The sequence below is a fragment of the Dermacentor variabilis genome, chromosome 1 (assembly GCF_050947875.1).
Source record: "Dermacentor variabilis isolate Ectoservices chromosome 1, ASM5094787v1, whole genome shotgun sequence".
Classification (NCBI taxonomy): domain Eukaryota; kingdom Metazoa; phylum Arthropoda; class Arachnida; order Ixodida; family Ixodidae; genus Dermacentor; species Dermacentor variabilis.
In genome coordinates this window covers 233,714,706-233,740,214 of record NC_134568.1, presented here as the reverse complement: position 1 = coordinate 233,740,214, position 25,509 = coordinate 233,714,706, and the positions used below count along the sequence as shown (strand labels likewise).

General features: G+C 47.6%; 1 protein-coding gene across 3 annotated transcripts in view; it reads left to right on the top strand.

The window, feature by feature from the left end:
• The window catches only part of LOC142559464 (calcitonin gene-related peptide type 1 receptor-like), a 59,358-nt gene that overhangs the window by 19,506 nt on the left and 14,343 nt on the right, over positions 1 to 25,509 (top strand). For 2 of the 3 annotated variants that reach the window (XM_075671064.1, XM_075671072.1), the window contains exons 2-7: positions 7,454 to 7,722; positions 8,668 to 8,864; positions 15,584 to 15,801; positions 16,437 to 16,559; positions 20,045 to 20,148; positions 23,731 to 23,822. In XM_075671064.1, the coding sequence (XP_075527179.1) occupies positions 7,654 to 7,722; positions 8,668 to 8,864; positions 15,584 to 15,801; positions 16,437 to 16,559; positions 20,045 to 20,148; positions 23,731 to 23,822 (803 nt within the window). In that variant the 5' untranslated portion in view covers positions 7,454 to 7,653. The remainder of the gene's footprint in view (positions 1 to 7,453; positions 7,723 to 8,667; positions 8,865 to 15,583; positions 15,802 to 16,436; positions 16,560 to 20,044; positions 20,149 to 23,730; positions 23,823 to 25,509) is intronic. The other variant, XM_075671068.1, reaches the window with a different exon arrangement.

Sequence of the window (25,509 nt, the reverse complement as noted above, 5' to 3'; positions counted from 1 at the left end):
GTCCAAAGCAAGAAACCACGGGCAAGGTCTATGTTTTATGCCATGTGTTTCAGCGGCGACTCTCTCTAATTATAAAAATAGCGGCTTCGAGACACAATAATACTTTTTGCAGCAGAATATTCGCAACAAAGGCAGACAAAGAAAACTCCCTGTAGAATCACATGGCAACTTAATTGACTAATAGTCGTTAATCAACTTTCTTATTTATCAGCGTTATGCCGGGAATGCCGATTGGATGTTTATAGTAAATGGCGAACTCATAAGGAATCGGCTTTTCAAACGAATGTAATGTCCTTATCACTTTTGCACGAAGAATTCAGACTCATGTTCTGCGCTAAACCAAAACCGAGCGCTTCAGAAACACGCATCATCACACCCTTAAGGCACGCCACGCGGTTTCTGCTTGTCACCCAGAAAAGGAAACGAGCAGTAATTGGTGCTGGTCTTCAGGAGGCAGGCATGTTTTCCAGCCAACGGTATCTAGCCGAAATGTTTTCTTGCTTTTGTTTTTGTGGCGTTCGGTTTCGGCTTCAGGCTGCAAATGAGTCGGAACTCTTCATTCGTACCGACGTGCTTTAAAGGATGGATTTTGATTCATCGATATTAAAAGCCGTTTTGTTATGAGCTCGCTATTAGGTATATAAACGTCCAACTGGTATTGGGGGCTTACAACGTTGATACTTAGAAAGCTATAGATAATCAGCGAACTTCGGTTAAATTCACAGCTATGTGACCATAGAGGGAGTTTTATGATGTCCGTCTTTGTTGCGAATCTTGCCCTGCAAAAAAGTATCATTATGTCTCGTTTCCCACATCTTTAATGCTTAGAGACGGTCATCGTTGAAACGCCCGGTATACTAATTGGATATATTCCGTCCGAATGTGACATTCTGGCTTCTTCCTTTGTGTATTTGCGGCTAACGCAGTGCGACTGAAACGCAGTCGTGGACTCTGCCAGGATGGAGGTCCGCTTACCTCCTACACCATTCAGCTCATTCTGCAAACACCGGTGGCACAGGGGGCAAAGGGACTGTGTTATCGGCGCCGCGAGAGCAGGTCTCCGCGCCGACAGTTGCAAAACCCATTAGCACCGCAATGGATAAGATTTGCCGAGTAAACCCCACGCATGTTGTAGTGCAGAGTATCGTTGTCCCTTAACAGCGCCTTCCAACTGCTGGAAGCGTGAAAACAAAATAAATGTAACCCAGAGAATGTGTCCGAGCTCCTGGCACATGTGCAAGGAGGATCGGCCTTGCAAGAAGTGCCGGTTGACGCCGGATTTCCCCTGCAGTTCGTTTAGGGCGTAGCGATTTTTCAGCGACGCATTACGCTCGTTTCTGCGCCACTGTTGTCAGCCACCGTTCAAAGCCGCCTGATCCCATTGATAACGTGGGCGGGGCGTCGCCCTGACCACTGACAAAGCGCGAAGGGCGGCGCGAGAAGGAATAGCACCTGATAAGGTATTGCTATACAATAATCACAGCCCCGTGGCCCTGCATTCTATCGGCCCGTATTATCGTAAGTGTATCAAGATTCGTTTCTTTTTCGTTTCTTTATCCTTGAGTTATTCATATAGCCAGCAGTGCTTCATTTGCTAGACAGCAAGATTTGTGCACGTAGGGCCTTAACTAAATTTAGAAGCCGATATCACAAAGTCCCGTTACGTAACGCAAGCGCAGATTTGCTTGTCATCCGTACTACAGGAAGGAAAGCTTTAGTGCTTAGAATGTGTTGGCTTGTTTCAGCATGCTTTTTCTTGTTCTTTGTTTATTGATTGTTCTCAAATGTTCTGTCTCCCAACTTTAGATGCATGACCTTTAGAACAGCGGTATGTGCTCGGAAAGAATAGAGTGTTCGTTTAAATATTATAGGGACTTGCGTATGCTTAAAACGGTAGTGGAACATTACAATACACGAACTGAGTACGTGAGCAGCACCGGCGCAGGCCTCACGACGGTCCGGTGTACTCATCGTCACGCGAGAAGAACTCTGAGGACAACGCTCTCTGGCTGACACTCATAACTACCGCGCACTATATTTACAAAATGTTCGTTGCAAGATGATATGATGCTAAGCCTTACACTAAAAGAAACAAAACAAAAACTCGTCTCTGCACGTCATTTCCTCGCGCGTCGGCAGCAACTTCAAACTCCTGGTGATTGTGGCCCGCGATATTGTAGCGATGCTTTTCCGATGCTATTTATTTTCGCGCTTTTAGCGCTGCGTCAGTGGTAAGAGCGGCGCTCCGCCCGAGTTGTGTGTGGGATTAGCCGGTTGTGAACGGTAATAATAAGAGTAGTATGCCACTCGCGGAAGGCATCGCTACAACATCGCTGCCATGTACATAGCGTCCGTCGTGCCTCGCTTGTAATAATATCAGCAAACCTTTCACCGCATCCGTCACGGTCAATATAGTCGCTCCTGCATTTAAAGCCATGATAAATATTAGTTTATAAACGTTTTGTACTCGTATCTACATATACACTACGTATAACATTGACAGTATTCAGAGGAACGAGCGAACGAGCGAGCGAACGAACCTCTCGCAGGGTCTGGTCACTCATTGATGAGAACCAAGGAACAAGGCGCCCAAGCCCTGAACGTGAAGTCACAGCTCTTTTCGAAACCCTCCGTGAGAACATGGCCCACGAGCACACTGCAAGCACTGCAAGCGCCCTCGAGGAGCTTTCTAGAAATACCTTCACTGTTACACGATGCGCGAGAGCCCGCGTTGGTTATCGTTATGGCTTGCGTATGTATGTACATAGTGCAAGCGCGGGCGATGACCATGTACACGCTTCTCAAAAATTGTGTTCGAATTCCGCATAAATTCGTATACAGGGAGATGTGCTTCCTGTTTTGAGAAGCCAACTCTTACCGGCTACACACGTGCACTGTGATAACTAAGTGCACTTGTGCCTGATCTTTCTGTCTTTTGTCGCATCGCATGAAGAAAAACAAACCGTGGTTTAATCTTGAACTGCGTAGACTGATCCGGAAAGCTAGAAGCGCGTACAAAAAATGCTGTAATAATAACGCTTCACTCAACCGCCAACACCTAAAGAATGCAGACTGGACGCTGAAACTCGGAATCAAGAAAGCGAAGTCAATTATTTTTCGCCCGATTAAACGCAGACCTGAAAAAAAAATGTAAAGCTTTTTGTAAATATATAAAAACAAGTAGAACCCATAACATTTCAGTTCCCGCCTTAAAGTCGAACGGCATTACTATAACGACATACGCTGAAAAGGTAGAATTGTTTAATCTATATTTTAAATGGTTGTTTTCGGAGGAACCAGTGACTGACGCGACCACATCACTTTCTCCGAACTAAGACTCTGACCATTTTTTTTTTTTTTTGCATGCCTGAAATAAACATCGATGTACATGGCATCGACTGTCTTCTGCGGGAATTGGACACCTCTAAATCAATGGGTCCTGATAGAATTCCATCCTGTATTCTAAAGAAATGTCACGGCATTGTTGCACAATAACTCTGTATCATATTTTAAATCTCGTACGAGACTGGTTTGGTTCCACAGGACTGGAAAATTGCGGCTGTTAATCTCATCTTTAAATCAGGAGACAAGAAACTGGTGGAAAATTACAGGCCTATATATCCTTAACTTCAGTATCCTGCGTTGCGAGGTTTCTGAGCGTATATTGTATAGTCAGTTATTCAAATGCCTTGAACCTATTAACTTTTTTACTGCCTCACAGCATGGTTTTCGTAACGGTTACTCGTGTAACGCACTATTAGTTGAATTCCAACAATTTATAGGTAACTCTCTTGATAAAAATAAACACGTAGATGCGCTATTCCTTGACATTAAAAAAGCGTTTGACACAGTGTCTCATCACTTGCTGAATATTAAGTTAACGTCTTTGAACATATATTATGAAACGCGAAACTGGATTTGTAACCATCTAAATGGTCGTAAACAGTACTTGGTTCTTAATGGGTGCACTTCATCACACATAAAGGTATATTCAGGAGTGAGTGCCCCAGGGTAGCGTTCTGGGACCACTATTATTCTTCATATATATTAATGACATTGTAGATGACATACAGTCCCCCTTGAAATTATTTACCGTCAGATGTAACCATCTTGCAGAGGGACCTTGATAAAATAGCAAATTAGTGTCTACGCTGGCAAATGAATCTGAATATTAATAAGTGCAATCACGTCCGCTTTTCCAATAAAAAATTCGAACCTCAAACGCCGTACAAAGCTGAAAATACAACAATAAAAACTGTCTCAGAGTGCAAGTACCGTGGCGTTTGCTTCACGCCGAAACTTAAGTGGAACGTACACATCCAGCAGTCAGTATGTAAGGCAAGTAAAATGTCGTTTTTTATTCGTGAAAATTTCAAATCAGCGTCCAAGGAAGTTAAGCACTTTATTTTTGGCATGTCAGTTCTATCTTCGATCATGCCTCTATGATTTGGGACCCATATCAGGACTATTTTATACAAGTAATATAAAAACTTCAAAATCAGGCTGCATGCTTCGTCCCCAATAATTACAACCCTTTCGAAAGTATCACTGAAATAAAAGCAATGCTGGGCTGGGAAACGTTAATCCCCGGAAGAAAAAATCCTAAACTGAAATTCTCCCACCGTATTTTCTACAATCAGACGGGTATTGATAGCCGCAACTTCCTGTCGAAGCCAACTTAAGTCTCGACTTGACTCGACCACTCAAAGGAGGTGCGAGAATACAGCTGTAATACGCACCGTTTTGCCAAATCCCTTTTTTTCCACAAACTGTGACAGTCTGAAATTCGTTACCGGAGGAATGTGTTTCAATATCTGATAATCACGATTTTTATTCTTACCTGTATTTGTGACAATGCATTACTGTCTCAATTTTGTTTTAATTTTCTGTTGCGCTTGAAAATGTTCACTTATTGTGTGCTCCCATCCTGATGTTACTGTATACTTTCTTTACTTATTTCTGTGAATGCTATATTACATTTTTTTTACTGTCCCCCCTGCGATAATGCCTTCGAGGCGACGCAGCTATTCTGTAAATAAATAAAATAAATAACCAAAACGAACGCATGATCAGTGTCGCCTATAAGCAGTCAGCAAAACCTCTTATTTACGTTTAAATAAAGATTAGTCATTGCAAGTGTTGCATTCCCAATGATGGAGGTTGCCGGCATGTTGCTATATTTATATCTATACGCGTATATCTACGTAAATTTTAGTGCTTTATTGGGACCCGGTAAGCATCCGGTGATCTATCTTTTTTTTATCATGTCCGCCCGAGTTTATATGATAAAACAAATACGTAAATTTATGACACCTCGAAGGGCGACATGCCAACAGTATATTATAAAGTGGCATTGTCTGCGAGAATTCAAAATTCAGCAACTCATCGAATAATAATCCAGTGTCATTGAACATAGGCGTTGTGCTGCTGCGATGCGGGCAGCTTAAGTGCTGATGTCGCTAGCGATGATAAAACAAAAACTCTTCCCTGAGGCCCGCCCCCATCGAAGGTTTCGTATTCCGGACCATGATACGCTCTGCGTGTGCCTGTGAAACAAAATGAGCGGCCAGTGCAAGCGTGCATTGCTGCATGTCGAGGACACAGCGAAGGGCGCGGAGCAATCCGATTCTGCCAGCCCTCAGGCGGGATCTCCTCGGTAGCACTCGGCCCACAGACGCGCCTGCGTGCGTACCCTCGCAATCTTTATCCTTGTAGCTCACTTTTCTTTCTTCGACCCTGTCAATTAGTACTGTATAAGCTCGCCTCTCCTTGATATGCTGCAAGCTTTCCCATGGCCGTTCTGTCCGAGCGGCATTACCACAGTTAGGGCAAGAATCTTATGCACCATAGCTCGACTCGCAATCCCTCTCTTCAGTTGTAAATGAAGTTGTGTTTGCGCTGTTTAACTCGTGTGCGTAGTTGAAAGAGTGTAGCTGACCTGCAGATAAATACTGTTGCGGCTGGGGTGTCGTTCAGGGCATGGGATCCACCAAGCCCATCGACTACTACTACGTCATGTTGTGGAAAATGAAGGAAAAAGGGTTTATTTAGCTCAGTTACACGACTCCAGTACGGAAGCTCACTCCGTGCAGGAGCAAGTTAAACGTCCAAGTTCGCATCAGGACCCTCTGTCCTCACTCTAGAAAAGTGTCCGCTTTTAATACCGTCGTTTTCCCTAGGCTAGTCGACTAGGGAATCTGAAGACTGTACAGCAGCAAATCACCCTCGTCGACTCCGGGTGATACCACGCCCATGCTCACAATAACCCGCAGTAACTCCGCCTCCGAAAAGGAGCCTCCTTCGATACGCCGCAGCTCCGTCTTTACGACCATCGTCATCGCCTCCACGCCTTCAAAACGGGTCCTTGCGATAATTAGCTTCAGCTTGGGGAATAAAGAAGTAGTTACAGGGGACAGGACCACGAGAATAAGGAGATTCTTTTTGGATGGCGATGTTCCTTTCGGCCAGGATCAGCTGGATACCAATGCGTTGTAACTTGTCTTGTCCCGATGCAGCAGCCGCGATTTGTTCTGCCCCAATACCCGCCTCTTCTCACTCACTGACCAACGCAAACGCCGCGGTATCTTGTTGTAGACTTGCTGGATTATTGTCTGCCCCTTTGGCAAGAACTCACTGCGTATGATACTTTGCTCATTCGAGGTTACCAACAATTCTGCTTGTTGAAGGCTTCCCGCTCCTGGAGTCATTTTTCACTTCCTCGCGCCCCTCTCTGAACCTCTTGTGTTGCTCAAACACATGTCTGATGGCATAATCTCCATACACTTGCCGAGACATGTGAAGTACATCTGATGGAGTCTTCCTCAACCGGACAACAAATTTTAGGTTGATTTGTTGCTTCATATTCATGGTTCATTTCTCATTCCTCGCAGCGGAACGCCGTGCAAAGACGAGGCTGTAAATGAATGTATCTTATAAACATATAACGGTTTCCAGCAAGTACGGACGCGAGCACAAGAAGTAGAAACGGACAGGACAACGCTGGACTTACAACTGAAGTCCAGTCCGTTTCTACTTCTCGTGCTCGCGTCCGTACTTGCTGGAAACCGTTATATGTTCACCATGCACCAACTGGCCCAGCAAACTACTCTGCTAAACTACGTAGCTTATAAAATGTCGAATGGTTGCAGAAGGCTGAAATTATACTTATACACTACGAAGGCATCATATTACTATAGGTTACATAAGAATCGTACGATTATTTTACACATAGTTCACAAAACAGACCACGGGTTTTTTTTTTCGTTTTTTAGACAGATCTCGTAGCATCAATCCGCTTGTGCAATTAAACTTCACGGTGTTTATGGTCTGTCGGTCCGGGTGAGGCAGGGTTCGATCACTTAGTCTCCGTCACAAACGGCTGGTGTCTAACTTCCGACTGTTTTATGTGCACATTGATCTCTTTCTGACTACTGCAATTACTTCGTCATTGCAGTGCGGGCAAGGCATCTCCGCTCGGGATCCAGTGGCCGTGGAAGACACGTCATACCTTGGTGCACAGCGTCGAACAAAGCTAAGCGCCAAAGGCGACCATGAACGCGTGGCATCAGAGACCGGCGTGGACGTTTTGGTTCCGTTTGCCCTGATGCGCAGCATCACTGGCCGACCACGGGCCTCACTTTCACTTGTGACGACATGTCTTACCACTCGTCGCGTTGGTGGGCGTACTGCCTCATCTTCGCGTTCGCCTGCCAGGTGTTCCTTGTGAGTATATACCACCGCCATTTTACAAGCACTGCACTACAACGGTTTCCGAATATGTTATTTAGTATCTATATATATAGTATCACCGCAAACGTGTTTGGACAGGAAGGGCCATCTACGCAACGCCCCTGCTTGCTATAGTCGTACAACAACCTGATTTGAACGAACCCAAACAGTGCAATGACACGCAGAAAAGACGCATACTGCGCCGACTTCCAACCATATATATATATATATATATATATATATATATATATATATATATATATATATATATATATATATATATGTATGTATGTATGTATGTATATATCAGAACGTATGTGTGTGTGCGTGTGCGCGCTCTTCTCGCATGTCATAGTCACACGCGCACACATACACGCATACAATACTGGAAAAGTGACTACTCTGTGGTCATGTGGCATCCTTCCCACCATTTCCATATAGAGAACTAGTCGTTGGAAGTCAGCATTGCGCGTCGTTCTTTGTGTCCTATCCTATTTAGCGTTGTTCAATTCTAATATGTTCATTCAAAAGACCACAGTGCTTTATTCTGGTGATGAAGTGGTGCCATGGTTATCACTATATTCGCACCATCGGCTAAGCGAAAGGGATAGAAGCCGAATAAAAACACAGGAACGCGCGAGCCTGGCAATGATTTCCCGCAAAGGACAAGGTTGTGCATCTTGAGGTTACTGCATGAGGCTCTACCAAACCTCGGGTAAAACACATATATCTGTAACACGTGCGTTATTCGCCCTCTACAACTACAACAGACTTTTATTAATTAATTGAAACTATATCGGCCTGTCTCCTGAAGTTTATTCGCTGTGAAGCTCTTTCTTGCCGCGCATGCTCCATGCGAAAGAACGCAGCGCCTCTGCATCCAGAAGCTGGGTGCTATGACGCTTTGTGACTCCTCGTTCCACTGGCGCGCGTATACAGGCGCTGCCCGGTACGGCGCTGGAGTTTCAGGGTCTCCACCTGGCCCACGCGCCAGTGGGCGAGCGCAGTGAGAAGCACGAGAACAATGGGACGTGCACCTTCCGCGGAGACCCCTACGCTGTGGACAAGTTCATCGAGAAGGCCGCCGTGGAATGCTACATGTATACCAACGGACTCCGCGAAGAGTACCAAAAAAAGTAAGACTCCCCACGCCAGCGCTTGCTGTAGTGCGCGGCGGAAAAATGCCCTATAAACGCGGGCACATACCGCGCGAGGAGACACGCGGTGTGACACGCGCGCTGCGTATCGATGCGTGTGCGTTTTTCATTGCACTTGCATATCATTACACCAGGTAGAACGTCATGTAGCAGATGTACATGTAGTGGTACAAGGCAGTTAAGGAAGGTTTGAGGAAGAAAAAGAAGTTTAAGGAGATGTACACAAGAATGCTAGAAAAAATATACATTATGTACCTGATTGAATCAAGCTGGCTAGGTGACTGTGTCACCGCCGCGTTCCACAGGGGATGACAATAAATCAACATCATCATCATGAGCATCGTATCATGCCACTTGCCTTACAATGTGAGATTCGAGGCTCGCAGCGTCGATACGTGCGCCCTTTGCATTGCAGTTGCATATTATTACATCAGGTAGCACGCCATGTAGCAGCTGCATAGGTAGCGGTGCAAGGTACATAGAGAAGTCTTGAGGAGGGAGAAGAAGAAAAGAAGAACGTACCGTGCCACGGGTCAAGGGATGTGGCATGTGCATCATGCAGTCTAGCTAGATACCTCTTCGGTGCGCGTTATTGCAGCGTAGACGCCGGGCGGACAATTAGATCGCTCTCGTGAAAACGATGCGAGGGTACTTCGCCGCGAAGACCAGTCGCGCGTGGTGCCGAAAATGGAGCTCCAATGTAGCCGCGCCTCCAGCTTACGCTGTGACTGTCTTGCGTGTGCCGTGCAGGCGTGTGACGTTTCTTTTATTTATTATTGATTGGGATAGCAACGATATGGACACTCGATCCGGACGCATTTCTGCCGTCATCGTGAGGTTCCGCATAATGTACAAAGGCGATAAAACCTTCGCCACGGGTGGTATTCTGTCTTTGCAAGTGGATGCGTGCGAGGGTGAGCCGGCGATCGCAGCACAATCTCCTGCACGCTAGCGAGGAAAGCGGGGAGGAAGCGCCTCTTCTTCCCTCGGGCGCAAGGCTCCGGGGGAGGGGGACGCGTTCTACTCCGGACGGCCCGGGCGGTATCTTGAAAGCCATCTGCGACGGGGACACAGTCCGCCGCGCGCTGTGTTTTCGTGGTTTGGTTCGCGTTGGGGGGGGGGGGGGGGGGGGATGCGAGACGCTGCTGCTGCCGCGCTTCCTCCAGCGTTTTGACTGAGAGTTTCCGCGGTCATCGAGTGAGGTGTGTGCATGCTTGCTTGTGAGCGCGTGACACAAGCTTGTTAATTTAGTAAGTATGCTGATGCTTACAAGTTTATACGGCCGATAAACTGCTATCCTTACTTCGTATAGCTAGCTATCCTCCTAATTTGCTATCGCAGTCGATGCTTGCTGCCAGGGGAAGTTATAATGCGCTGGAACAAATCAAAGTGCGCCTGTACGACTCCTTGGCTGTTAGTGGACCGCCATCCACACAGCCGTCGCGTAAAGAAGCGCCGTTCGCCAACTGGGAGGCATGGCGTTCGGCGAAGATATCGTACTGCTGAAGCGACCGAGTGCAGCAAGATGCTGCACACTACATGCAGTGCAAATAACTTGGAGTACAAGTCACTTGAGGTGAAGGGCTTTCGCATTTGCCTGTTATCGCATTTGAGCGCGCTTCCTTGAATACTCGGAGCACTGCGCGAAAAACGTGGTGGAGAAAGCGTTGAAAGCCGTGGGGGAGGCTATGGCCGTTCAAGCTATCTCGTCGCAATGTGGGCCCATGTGTTTGTTCGCGAACCCTGAGACGTCATACACCTTTAACTGAAAGTTGCAGTCGTTTCTGGTTCTTATTGACGTCGCTGCATGGTTGACGTCTCTGTTGCAGTTTAAGAAGTGACATTTGCCATCGCTGAGTTTCATGTAAGCGCGATGGCAATATTTATCCTTCACAAGTAAACGCGTCTTTGGATAATATGGGAAGGGCTCGAGGCATTTTAAGCACCGCACAGGCTGAGACAGAGCGTGAGCAAACAGTATGCTTGCGTGCATGTAGCCAAAGGCAATTAAACATGACAGTTCTGTCGACGATGCTTAATTGCGATGTTGCAGTGAACGCACCATTGCTAGAACGCAGTTTCCCTGCATAACACATTTGCGCATGTCACCGTATATGGTGGTAGGTAAAGGTACGAGGGTGAATCAGAAAGTCTTTGCCCCTCTTTATTTTTTACCAAATTGCGGCTGTAAATGCCAAGTCAACATATCCATTCCCAGCGGTGGACCTTTCTTAGACTGGCCATGCCTTATCTCCCGGTAGCTCCGCGGCACAGCGCTGCTGTCAGTTGTCGAAGATGTCGGTTGTGCTTCACAGTCCCACGGCGTACGAGCAACGAAGTGTGGTTCGTTTTCTATGAAGCAAGGGACGAACGTCCATCGAAATCCACAGAGAAATGCAGCTCAAGTATGGGGAAAGGTGTCTCGCTTTGAGAAGTGTGAGATGGCGATGTTGTGAGCTGCATGACAATGGGCGTTCGGGGAGGCCGCGTGCATCGCCAGCTGACGACAACATGGCACAGGGGCATCTCAAGTTTAGTGCTGCGATGTGACAGATGGGGGTCTGAACTGGTGTGGGGACCATGTGCAAAAATAGTGTACGGTAAGTAGAATAGTACGTATATATTTGTAACTACCTGCGTGTACATTATTTTGCCCAATAAAAAATGGGGGCATAGCCTTTATGATTCGCCCTCGTAGAAGTGCCAACGGCTTCAGCCCACCTTGTAGAAGCGAAGGGCGCAGACATTTTCGCAGACCTAAAGGCCCGAGTACATGGTAACTGAGCAGTGCGTATGGGGAACGGGCATACGCTGTCGGTGTTCAAGGCATTTCTGTAGACATTCCAGAAGGCCTTCTGACCAGTGCCGGGATGCTTTTATCAGTTCGAATAGCGAAAATCGCCATGATCTACTCCTCATCTACGGCACGACGAGAGAAAGAGCGCATGAGAGCAGGAATGGCAGGGAGGTCAGGCAGACACCAGATGCACTTCCGGTTTGCCATGCCCTTCACTGAGATGTGGTTTAAGGGAATAAAGAGCAAGATTTAAAGAGCAAGGGAGGCGAGCACTAGGCGTCCGCACACGCCTAGTGCTCGTCTGCAAACGGTCACTTAGGCCAGTCGATTTTAGAAATCGGAGCAATGCAGAAATGTCGGGGCTAGAATATACGAGCTCTGTGAACGCCGCCAGCGATTTCCTAAAGTTGTTATCCATTCACCAGCTCACCACTGTCCCTGTTATCTGCAGTAAACTCCCGTAAACACGAACTCGAAGTCACTATGAAAATGTGTTCCTTTTTTCATAAGTTCGTCTTAAAGAAGCGATCCACAGAAATCAAATTATACTACTGTATAAACTCGTGTAAGGGGGCCGCACCTCCACCTTTGCAGCTCAAAATTTGGGAGAAAAAATTTGCAGCGAAGACGCAATTGCGTTTGGTGCCCCATTCTACGCGGGCGCATCGGCGAATTTTCGCGCGCTGCGTACTTCCACGTGCCGCTACTAGATGGCGGGAGCTGCGCGTTTGCCTCTGAAGCAATGGTACGTCCGGGAATCCGGGTTGTGTGCAAGTCGCCAGCTGCGACGGCACCATTCTGACCAAAAGGTTTGGTCCCGTGTAAGGACCAGAACTCTTCAGAATTATAGAAAAAAAAAAAGTGCGACCCTTACACGAGTGTATACGGCACTCCTCCTGCAGCAAAATATCCACGACATGAAGCGGTAACTGACAACGAAGCGGTACCAAAACCAAAAGGCAGGCGCCAAAAATAGACGTTTGTTAGAATTCCATCCTACAAACCACTGTTTTCTGCACTTTTATTTAAAGCCATTGAGTAAAGTGTTGCTTGCCTGCGCTGTGCATATCTGCGCGATGGCGCAAAAGCTAATATTTCACCTGGCTTATTTGGTTACTAATTGTTCAGTGCCCTCACCTTGTTGAAAAAACAATACAGCATTGTGTTTAGTATGTTATTATCAGCTGCATCAAATCTGAACTCAAGTTATTCTTGTGGCTCCTGAGCAGTGTCCCCAACATCATTACCAGCCTGCAGAGGCAACTCGAAGTCCTCCTCAATTAATGTTTCTATATGGAGTCAGCCCCCGAGGTTCCTACGGTGTTTCTTTATGTTTATGTGGAACCAGCCCCTTAATGTGTGCTTAATATTTTATAATCTCCACCCGCCGTGGTTGCTCAGTGGCTATGGTGTTGGGCTGCTGAGCACGAGGTCGCGGGATCGAATCCCGGCCACGGCGGCCGCATTTCGATGGGGGCGAAATGCGAAAACACCCGTGTGCTTAGATTTAGGTGCACGTTAAAGAACCCCAGGTGGTCAAAATTTCCGGAGTCCTCCACTACGGCGTGCCTCATAATCATAAAGTGGTTTTGGCACGTAAAACCCCAACTATTATTATATATTTTATAATCTCTGGTACTGTGTTTTTGGTAACATACTTTCGAGCAGTCTTGCTGGAACTTGTTAGCACTCACCTCATCCAGTATCTCGGCCGCTTTCGAATACTTGAGAGGCGGACGTGTAAGAATGATAGCCATGGCCACACAGTGGTAAACGCAGGAGTATTTCAACAACGCCGACACATACATTTCGGATCCGCACAACTACACCGATCAGAACAAGTGACCATGCAGACAATACGACTGCTTCTCGACAAAATGACGTGGTCAGATTTCGTTTTCCTTTTTTTTAAGCCAGGAGCATGTCCATACAATGAACAAAACGACAACAATGTCGCCAAACCACGGTGTGCGCCAAAAAAAAAACAATGCACAGGAACCGTTCGCCAGCGTCAAGTACAAAAAAGTCGCAGTTTCGCCCGAAACGCGAAGCATGGCTTGCGACAGCAAATTAATAGACAGCTATGCGATAGTAGCTTTATCGGCCGTATAAGCTCGTAAACATTCGCTTACCAACGAAACATTAAGTGTCGACAGCTGGGCTAGTTGGTTGTGAATATCATTATGAAAAATTTTTGAACTGATTTTTATTAACGAAAACAGAGCTTTATGTAGATGTCCGTGTTTATTTGTGCGCTGGAACCATGGTTCATAATGATAAATTAACAAGCATGGTGTCACGCGTGCATAAGCAAACATGAACACATCTCACTCGATGACCGCGGAAACTCGCTGTCAAAACGCTGGAGTGTGAAAGCGCGGCAGCAGCAGCGAGCGAATTGGCCTTCGTGCTGCCTCTCGCTTCAACGCGAACTAAGCCGCGAAACCAACGCACAAGAAGCTATCAGCATTCAGCACATTGTCCCAATTGCAGATCGCTTTCAAGATAGAGCCAGTGCGGCCGCGCGCGGCCACGCCATAAGCATCATGCAGCCGCCGGAGTAGAACGCCCCGCCTCCACTCCCCCGGTATCTTGCGCGCGGCGGAAGACGGCGTGCTTCCTCCTCGTTTTCCTCCCTTGAGCGCGCGAGATTGAGCCGCCATCGTAGGTTCACCCTCGCACGCTTTCACTAGCACATACAGCATACGGCGCGCGGTGACGATGTTATCACCTTTGTATGTTATACGGAACATCACGGTGACGACGCCGGCGGTGACGACGGCAGAAATGTGTCTGTAGTGTCCATATAATTTCTATCGCAATAATAGAACAATAAAGTCGCAGTTTCGATTGAAATGCGAAGCATTGATTGCGATGGCAAATTAGTGGAAATCTATAAGAAGTAAGGTTAGTAGTTTTAACAGCCGTATAAACTTATAAACATATGTAGGCATATTAACTAAATTAACAAGCATGGTGTCATGCGCCCACAAGCGAACATGAACACATCTCAATCGATAACCGCGGAAACTCGCTGTCAGAACGCTGGAGGGAGGAAGCGCGGCAGCAGCAGCGAGCGAATTGACATTCGTGCTGCGTCTCGCATCCCCCCCCCAACGCGAACTAAGCCGCGAAAAAACAGCGCGCGGCGGACTGTGTCCCCGTCGCAGATGACTTCCAAGATACAGCGGCCCGGCCTGGCTGGCGTGGCCGCCCGGGTCGCTCGGAGTAGCGCGCCCCCCTCTCACCCGCCATCCTACCCTACCCCCGGAGCGTCGCGCGCGACGGAAGACGGCGCGCTTCCTTCCCGCTTCCCTCCCTTGCGAGCGCGAGATTGAGCCGCGAACGCCGGTTCACTCGCGCACGCTTTCACTGGCACATACAGCGTACGGCGCTCGGCGACGATTTTATCACCCTTGGACTTCATACGGAACCACACGGCGACTGCGTGTGTGTGTGTGTGTGTGTGTGTGTGTGTGTGTGTGTGTGTGTGTGTGTGTGTGTGTGTGTGTGTAATGATACCTCGAGTGGTTAGCCTCGCGGCAAGCCTTGCATGCTATTTCAGTTGATATGGTGAGAGATGAACTAAAAGGAGCGAGATGAAAAACACAGCAAACATAAACAACATCAACTTGCATAAGCGCGAATAAAAATGCACTAACACAAATTTACAGGTTTTTATTGAGGCCTCTATCCCGCAGGCCTTGAGCAGTTTTTGAGTTGTGAAGCCTTGAAGGAAAGCGAACAAATATTCACAAATTGTTCGTCATATCCGAAAATTCCGCCTAACTGGGTTTGTATTAACGGTAGCCTACTGTGTTTGCCTTCGCTGTCTTAATGCGTGCATTTAATCGCTGGACTTGTGCCCTCGGTGAACTCAGAATAAGGCGCGACATCGCAGGGTGTGCTACAAAGTCGGTTTCCCCAAGATCTGCTTGAACTGCACTACTGATGCGCGACCGCCGAACGAAGAGGACTGCCACTTACCCGACATCAATGACGAGAGCAGCCCGCTCTTCTTGGCCTTCCGCACCAAGGCCATCGGACGTCTCTGGGCAAACTGCGTCCGTGAGGCTATCGCCTGCTGTCATTACATGCTGGACACACCGCGGAGGACGGGTGAGCCTGCCTGCATGCCGGCCTCCGTACGCGAGCTTTCTTCGTGGGCACGTGCTCGGTCGACTGCTGTCGCACAGACGTGTGTGCTGAAAGGGTTTTTTGCACGCTTTATTCGGGTCTTCTGGCGTACTATTTTTGGCTAAAGTCGGCGGGTAATAAGTGTTACATGCACTGCGAGTTGGTGGCGCTATAATCTAGCTTCGCATGTTTTACTCGCTTAATTCGGACAACCCGCGCTCTTCACATTGGAGCCATATGTAAGAAGGTGGTTGTCGTGCGGTACAAAATGAACGCTGCCGGGCGACACCGCGCTGGCCCACGAAAATACATTCCATGGTTTGCGCAGCAAATTCTGTAGCCGTCACGTCAACGTACACCCTGGCGTCGTGTTTCGGGAGACGCGAGTTTCTTTATTTGCCGAACACTGCAGCCTAAAACAAGCGAGCCTACTTCGGAATTATACGTACGCCGCAGTGTACATACTAAAGAAATGGTGCCAGGAGACAGAGAAGCGCAGGTTTATATCAAAGTAATGGCGAGGTTACTTTAGTTTTCGATAGCCGACAGAAAGTAGCGTGCCACGTAGAAAATCATTGTAGGTCTTTTTCTGACTTCTATTTCTATTTTTTTTCCAGACGGAATATTTTGCAATCGCACGTGGGATGGCCTCACGTGCTACGAAGATACCGACGTTAACAGGAACGTATCAAAGGTCTGCCCACGGGTTCTCTACATCTACTCGAAACCTCACTGCGAATGTAAGTACAAGCGTAGAGGGCGCCTCTCCCAGTACAACATAGTAATTCCCGTGGTGTTACTTCCCGAAACCACGGCTTGGCTATTAGGAACGCTGTAGTTGGGAGCTCTGAATTGAGTGCATTGGACGGCACTGGAACCGCAACTTTGCCACACACACACACACACACACACACACACACACACACACACACACACACACACACACACACACACACACACACACACACACACACACACACACACACGCACACACACACACACACACACACACACACACACACACACACACACACACACACACACACACACACACACACACACGTATAACGAAGTTATACTTGTAGCAAGAAATTTCTTTAAGTCGCGAATTTCGTTAATTCAATGTTTTAATGTTTCAGCCGCGAATACAAGCAAAATTGCCGCGCGATTGGCCGCTCGAGGCACTTGCGTGTATTCGCGCGCTTCTTTCCCGCTCGGAAAAACACTTTTATGTAGCACGTATTGGGAAACAGAAAACTGTATCGGAATTATTTCATATTGTTCTACAATTATCTCACTGACACTTCTGATCTAAATACAATAATTGAGAAGTTGATTAAGTAATTAAGACTAATTATGTGATTAGGCGGAACGTAAAAAATAATCTGAGTACCTTCAAGCGACGGCGAACAACGTTACCTTGGTTCAGTCCAGCTACGTGGCATTTGCGTGTTTTTAAATCTTGATGCATGATAGTGGGGACACCCCGCATACAACCGTACAGCAGCCGCCGTAGACCTCTGAATGCACACCACCGTTGGTACAAAGCGCGTGCGCGAGGTCTTCGACGGCTTGGCTGCCGACCTCACTATATATCTAAACGCTAGGCACCAAGTATATGCCAGCGACACAAAGGAAAGGAAGCTATTTTTCCACCCGCCGCGGTGGCTTAGCGGCTATAGTGTTGCGCTACTAAGCGTGAGGTGGCGCGATCAAATCCCTGCCGCGGCGGTAGCATTTCGATGGGGACGAAGTGCAAGAACGTCCGTGTTGCGTGCGTTGGTGGCACGTTAAAGAACCCCTTGGTGGTCAAAATTAAGCCGGAGTCCCCCACTACTGCGTGCCTCTCAATCAAATCGTGATTTTTGCTCGTAAAATCCCAGAATTAAATTCAGGGACGCTTCCTTGGGGCTCTCCTTCACCGCTACCGCCATGCCCCGCTTGCCACACAATTAGCCCTCTACTGAGGGTTGTGTAATAATCTAACCAGCGCTGAACACGCAGTACAAGCGCTGCGTCCCACGTTTCGAAGCATTTCCTGCAAGGCGAACACAGACGTTCGATGTCCTGTTGGTGCAATTGGTTTAGCGCCTATCTCAGAATGGAGAGGCCCCTCGTTCGATCCCGACTCAGGCACCACGTTTGTTTTTTATCCACACCTGCCGTTTCTGTGGTAACCTTCTATAGGCTACGCGCACATGCGATCGAAGGGGTACAATGAAAGAGGGATAAATGAAGTGTACGTCTCACTACTCTTGCTGTGCAAAGGCCGACTTATCTACGCGTACTTTCAGCGAAGTGGGAACAAGTTCACGCGATGACAACTGTTTAGGGCGTCACAAGTATGATAAACAAAGGACCAGAATAAAACACGGGATAAGCGAGAGGCACACACAAACACACACCAGAACGCTGTTTCCTTGCACCGTTCCCACCAGAAGATTTCGCCTTGCTAGCTAGCTCGGATTCAGACTTTAATGCTTTCCTCGCGCACCTGTAAGAAATGAATAACATATAGAAACCACTAAGCGCGTGGACATAAATTTAAAGGTTCGGAAGCGGAATTGTGAAAGTGTCCACATGCATGTACGTTATGCAGACTCTTCAGAGAAGCGCCATAGCAGCTGCACAAAATGCACCTGTGCAGCTACATTCTTCTGGATCGTGAGAATAACTGCAAGTGTCATTGTGATGGTTCCAGCAGGTAGAGAACCGAGCACTTAGAAAAAAGGAGCGCACAGAACAACGCGATGACATCACACTGTCATCATGTACTAAATGGCACCGAAACACCACCCTACTCAACTACAAGTGTAAGAGTCACAAAAAATATGAATAAGTACCTAAACTGCAATAGTAAACATTATTTAGGGACTTGGGACCAATTGGCTGACCAAAGACGAGGACCATGCAAAAGGGGAGAGGATATTCGGTGGGGCCTGGCTAGCGCAGTGAAAATAGATAACCGGATGAGGAAAGTGGTGCTGGTGTCTCCGACTGCATGGCCCGCTTCTTGGTAAGCTTTCGGTGTCTCGTAGAAAATCGCGGAGGCGTGCAACAGTAGGGTAAAACTGCAGCTAAAACGGGTACTCAACGAAGAAGAGTTGGCATAGCGATGTCGTGTACGTGCTAAAAGGGCTCGACAACGTTATACTGCCACGCAAAAATGTTTATTATACGCAAATAAATCCATTCTTCCTGGCAGCTCCGAGTAGCCAGTGCCTGAGCGATCGGCGGGCAGCCATCTTCTATTCGTTTCGGAACGGGCTACTCCGAAAAAATAAATCGGTTATGTTCGGCATATTAATGCATCTTTACTGCGTACACGTCACTTTGACGCGGTGAGCTCTCGCGGTTTTGTGACGTCGCGTGACAGACAGGCAAAGTGGGCGTAGCCCGAAAGGTTTTGACCCTATGCGGATAGCTGGTGGTGAAAGAGGTGTCGAATCAAAAAGAATTATTTTTATTTTGTTCGGTCTAATAATGCATAATCAGACAGTCATATCAGATGAGGAGCTTTGGCGGTTTTCCTGACGTCTCGTGACAGACAAACGAAGTGGGGGTGGCCCGACAAAATTTGGACCAATCGTGGAGGGCTGATTGCAGAAATGATGGAATAGAAAAGTTTGGAATAGCTTTACGTTATAGCGCCCCTGGTCTGACCATGCCAAGAACGCGATTCGCATTAAAGGATAATGGGGTTTAATGCCCCAAAGCAACACACGGGCTGAGAGACGCCGTAGTGGGGGAGGGGGGAGGAATATTAATTTCGACCCGACTGTGGTTCTTTCACGTGCTCCCAACGCACGGTACACGCGATCATCGCGGAGCACGCACGCCTATACGCCAGCGCTTGAGCGCATGTGCACGCATGAAGGCTCCCTAACGAGCATTTTTATAACATCTTGAGGTGTCGCCTTCTGTCAGCATTTAGCATGGAGACACTGTGTATACATTCTGTTCCCTACATTAGAGATTGCTACTCACTGCTGACTTATACGCAGTCTATAGGAATAAAAGAAAATGTACTGGGCCTGTATAACATAGAATTATCCCACTCTGTTTTTATTCCCGATACGCCATTAGCCCTCCGTAATTCCTCAAAATGGCTTGGGCCCCGCCTGGAATAGTTTTACGTTATCCCGGCCCTATAGAGGCAAGTCTCTCTCGCTTTCTTCTTTCTTCACGTTCTTTTTTCTGACGCATGCTTTACGTTTTCGTGCAGACTACTCGACGAGGTGGTGCCATGAAAACGGCTCCTGGTACCGGTTGATGAACGTTCAGCGGACCTTCTACACAAGCTGTGCCCCCAAGCCGTGGGTCAGTGGGGTCTGTGGCCAGTTTGGTTCCTCCGCCTACACACACTGTAATTACACGACGCTGCTCTAGACGCTGGCATGCCCGCAGGCTATTGCGTGGCTTTCTTCATTTCGTTTGTTTGTTTGTTTGTTTGTTTGTTTGTTTGTTTGTTTGTTTGTTTGTTTGTTTGTTTGTTTGTTTGTTTGTCGATATGTGCAGTCGTTTCTCCGACACGGAACTCACGATCAGCTCACGTGTGAAATCGTGGAAGTTGTCCACCACTTGAGAGAAAAAGGCCATGATATCTTATTTCAATGGATACCAGGTCATTGCGGTATCATTGGAAATGATGACGCAGATAAGGCCGCTCGGACGTCAAACAAAGACCGCTGCGTCCCGATTCTTCTCTCAGGGATCAACGCTGCGAGACAACTTCGCATCGTAGCACACACGCTCTCCTTAGCGGAGTGGAATACCGCACATACAAGGCGCACCAGAATGCACAGACTAAACCCTTCACTGCAACTCAGACATCCGGCCGGACTACACCGACGCGATGCATCTCTTCTGTGTCGGTTGTGGGTGAGGGTTGCCTTCACGAAAGCTTACTCAGCATTAATTCGAATAGCTGATAATCCTGCATGTGATGTTTGCGGATGCGAGGAGAACATTGACCACTTATTGTGCCACTGCCCTCAATTTCAAGCACTAAGAGAATCTTTGTCCAACGGATTGAGGAAACCAGATGATCGTCCTCTGAGTGAACAGACAGTACTAGAGCACCGTCCCCACCGATCATCGGCTCAGAAGGCAGTGAAGGAACTTATGTGCTTTCTGAGAACGTCTGGTTTGCACGAGCGGCTTTGACTCAATGACTGTCTGTGCGCGTCTCTCTCTCTCTCTTCCCCTTCTCCCATCCCCCAGCGTAGGGTAGCCAACAACACTCTTAACGTGTTAACATCCCTGCCTTCCTTATATTCCTCTCTCTCCCTTTCTCTCTCTATCTTGTTTGTTTGTTTGTTTCAGCTGCGTATTTTGTCGCACAGAAATTCGTTATGACACCCCGCTCTTGGTTAAGTATTGCGTGCTTCGGTTGTGCACCCAACGCATGTCTGTTTGGTGACACGTATCACCATCGTGGTGTTTACGTTTTTGCTTGTAAATAATTTCAAGTCAACGCGTGATGTCTGTGCTTCGGTTGATACACATACTTTTACCGACTAGAACGTGCACGCAGGCCAGATGGATCATCAAGACCGAGTGCAAAGACACGAACCGCAGGAAGTGCATTAGCCAATACTTCTTGACGAGGAACATCCCCTTTTTGTGGCAGCTATCCGTGGATATCCGCAGCTGTCCAAGCCCTTCAACATATTATACACGTATAGCAGCGTCATTTTTCCTCACCCCTTCAAGCTCCTCCAAACGCCACAGTTACTATAACGAACGCCAACTTGCAAACGCATCACACAGCTGTCGATGGAGATACGCATGAGTTGTTGAACTTGCTGTGCAAGCAAGTGAGTAACGTGTGTGAACTATCCGAAATTTGATGGGGGCGAAATGCGAAAACACCCGTGTGCTTAGATTTAGGTGCACGTTAAAGAACCCCAGGTGGTCAAAATTTCCGGAGTCCTCCACTACGGCGTGCCTCATAATCAGAAAGTGGTTTTGGCACGTAAAACCCCAAATATTATTATTATCCGAAATTTCTAGTGACAGCTGCCTAGTTTTTGCGTTCGTTTCAATTCGTTTTTATTTGTCCGGTTGTTTTCTTCCTCGTTCGCGTAGGCAATACGAAGTGTTCACATCTCTTCTGCCCGCGCTTCCTGTTTCTTCCTGTTTGCGCATCATTTTGCGTATCATCGCGTTTAATCGTCTTATTGAACTTCCTGTTCCACTTCCATGTTCACAGTTATACGCTGATTTCGCTGCGCACGCTTCTGTTTATTCTGGCCAGCCTTTGTCGTTGCAATTAGCCCGAGCACTATCAGCCCGAATCCCCTGAATGCCGGTTAAAAGCGGCGATGGCGCGTGGATCTTCACATCCGCCTACTTTGCATGCCACGCGCTACACTTCAGTCCCGTCATCCCGAAAAAATGCCTCGGCGCGGCGCACTCTTCAAATGTGCAGTGACGTCACGGGCTGTCCGGCAGAAGCAGCTGAAGCTGTGGAAGAAAAAAAATCAATCAAGAGAATCATCTAAAAAGAACGATACCTTATCGATATGCTACAACAAAGACATGCTATCGCTTTACCTTTTACTCCTTCGATTGATGTGAAACGCCCTATATATAAGAACCAGCTCAATGCTGTTCTTCGCTCTTACGATAAACTGGGTCTGGAGAAATAGCACCCGGAGTCTTTAAACGCGCGGCCACGAAGCAGTCATAAGTATCATCATGGGCAAATGAAACGCAAACAGGGAATTACAAAGTAGAACAACTCTTACGAATGATAACTCTTAGGGTGCGAGTACTCACCGTGACGTATCCGGCACACCTGCTCTTCTTGCACCGCTTGCAGACGCCATTCGACACGAACGAACGGAAGAGCAAATAGCGCGAATCAAGATTTTGCTTGTGTTTGACGACGCCCCTTTTCGCCTCAAGTCTGACCAAAGCGTTCAGTGGTGCCGTCATGCAAGCGCGACAATAAATATCTTCGATGCTGGAATCAGGCGTCGGCCAACGTCGGCGCGGTAGCTCCAAGCATGTCTTTTGCTCAAGTATACACTGTACTTTTTCCAAGCTCTAAAGGTTTAACCTAAAATTCTCTCGTGGAAGATAGCGTACCTAGGCAATATTTCTCAGAGGTAGACATTAATTATCCAGCAGGTCACAATGAGCCATTGAATTCATCAGATTAAAAAAAATACTTTTTGAATGATCTGCTGCAACTGCGGAATCGAATTCTAGCTGTAATGAACTTAATTAAGTCTGCTTAAATGCGATCTTGACGCTTAGCACCAGTTTGGAGATATTCGCCCACGATGTGTGCGGCAAAATACACTTATGGCGGACAAGTGAAGGTCAGAGAGCTGATGCTGACAACGGCCGACTGGCCTTCACATTTTCTTTTTTTTCTTTTTTTTTCTCGATAGGGTGTGCATTCGTGTACCACGTTATTACTTTGCCGAGACACTTTCCTAACCACCGTGGGATAAGACTCAGTGTCACGCCAACGTATTTCGTTGCAGATTTAATGGAAATAATATATGGAAACTGGTGCTAGACGGTATTCCTATTGAATAGACATGGCTTGAGTACTCCTCGGCATCATTGGTGTAATTGCAATACGGGTGCTACAGTAATGAACTAAACTAACTACTGTGGTGGTATTTTGTTATTGAGCTAATCGCAAGTAGTGGTTTGTCGTCAAAGTGATGTCCGCTTTTTCAATAATGCCATTTGAAATGCCTGGCATAGGTTATCTTCTCCAGTTCCCATTGGCAAGGATAACAGGAAAAAGAGAAGCTGAAGTAGTGCACTAGCGTTGTTCTGTTGTATAGTTGCTCGAGATGTGCCGTTAAATCCTAATTAACTTTGCATGTGTACAGAAAATCCGTTAAAATGACCGCGCACGCCAGCTGCCTCATCGTCTGATTGCAGGAGTACGTCGGCGTGTACCACTACTCCATCGGTCTTTTCACGCTGTCGGTGTTGTCACTGATACCGGCATTGTTCATCTTCAACTGGTACAAGTGAGTCCACCTTACGCATGCAAATTAGCTCGGGCCGTCGTGCTTGAGCCGTTTCCTAAACTGTTGCAGAGTTCTCAACCGGGGTTAGCTTGTTAGAAATGTGCGCAGATCCTGCGGTGACTCACATGCACGGTCTTTCGGTTTGCCGACTTCCCCATTCTTCGACGGCGTTTGAAAACTATACGGTCCGTTAGCTGGTAGTTCTTAAGACTAACATTTAATTTAAAATGTATTGATATTGTTAACCTACATGGCATACAGGGCCAGATGCTTGTTTCATAAAATTATACGGGCCACTCCTCTACAAGCGTCACAGACGTGACACCGAATTTGCTCGATGGCATTGCATGGCACATCCTCTAAAGAAGGACAGCGGTGCTAAAACGTTTCGCCAAATGAGCCGCCCGCTAGACGCGCATGCTCACACATCGACTACTTCTGGAGGTCAAAGCCTCCAGCTATCTCGGTTCACGAGATGTCGACGTGTCGTTGGCTGAAATAACTGCAGGCGGTGGTGCGGCGTATTTTGCTGCTCAGTGACGACGGTACACAACGTCGGCGCCCTATTGGCCTGCTTCGAGCCGCTCCGCTTAACCTTGACACTGCCTGTCAAGAGGCCGTCGTATCGCGTCGCTGGTTGTCAGAAATTGATTTTTAATGCCCTCGAGCGCAAACAAGTCGAGCCTCGCAACTTGTCGAGGGAGATAAGCCGCGCGGAACGCAGGCCCGGCGTCTTGAAAGACGTCGGGGGGCTGCCTCGCCTCCCCACATCGGCTCGAGCGAGTATTCACTGGAGTGTGGCCCGTACTGCACGGAGCGTTTTTATCTCTGGCCGACGCCGCGGCCCCGATCGACGATAAAGGGCGTCCTCGTAAACGCCAGCTCGACCACTGCGCCGTGATAAGCCTCCCGCATGTAAAGTGACCCTGCTCGCTTCACCGCCGACAGTTGGGAGGTGCGTGACTGCCTTGACATTTCGGGCACCTGCATAAACTGTCAAACTACTAACGAAATGTGGCCGCGTTCGCGCGAGAAGAATAAGATAAACCCCAGTCTTCCAGTCTCCACTTTGTAATCTAAATCTCTGTTAACCTCAACGCAATCAAGCGTGAGTGTTTTGTTTAAGCGTTGCAGTTGATGTTGACAGTGAAGGAAGCAGTAACCCTTATACTAGTTTTCCTGATATTCCTCATGAATAATAATGGATAAGCCGGTTTCCCCGTTAGGCACTCTGCTAACCTAGAGCCAATTTCTTGAGGCGCGTGCTACGCGCTCAACTGTAGTGAGCTTTATGTGATTGAAGGCGTGACTCCCGCGGTGAAATTGCACGCAGCAGCCGAGTGCTGGCACTCGCCATTCGTGCTTCGTCTGAACAACGTCCAAAGCCCACATCGAGTGCAACGTGGAGAAGCGCACTTGCGAAATTAAAAAGATGAGCCTGTTGCGCCCGCGGTACATCTTAGAGGTTATGCGGGTGTGCATGATTCTAAGAAACGTCATTTAGCTTTCTTTCATTTTTAAATGACTATTTATGGATTCCTCCTAGTCGCGCACCAACTTCCTGCGCTGCAAATGTCCGTCAAGCGCATGTGGTTTCCGCGTTCAGCCTACGCACTGGTTGTGAAATCAAACAGTCACACAATTTTTCTCGGCGCGTATTCACACACACACACAAAAAAAAAAGTTA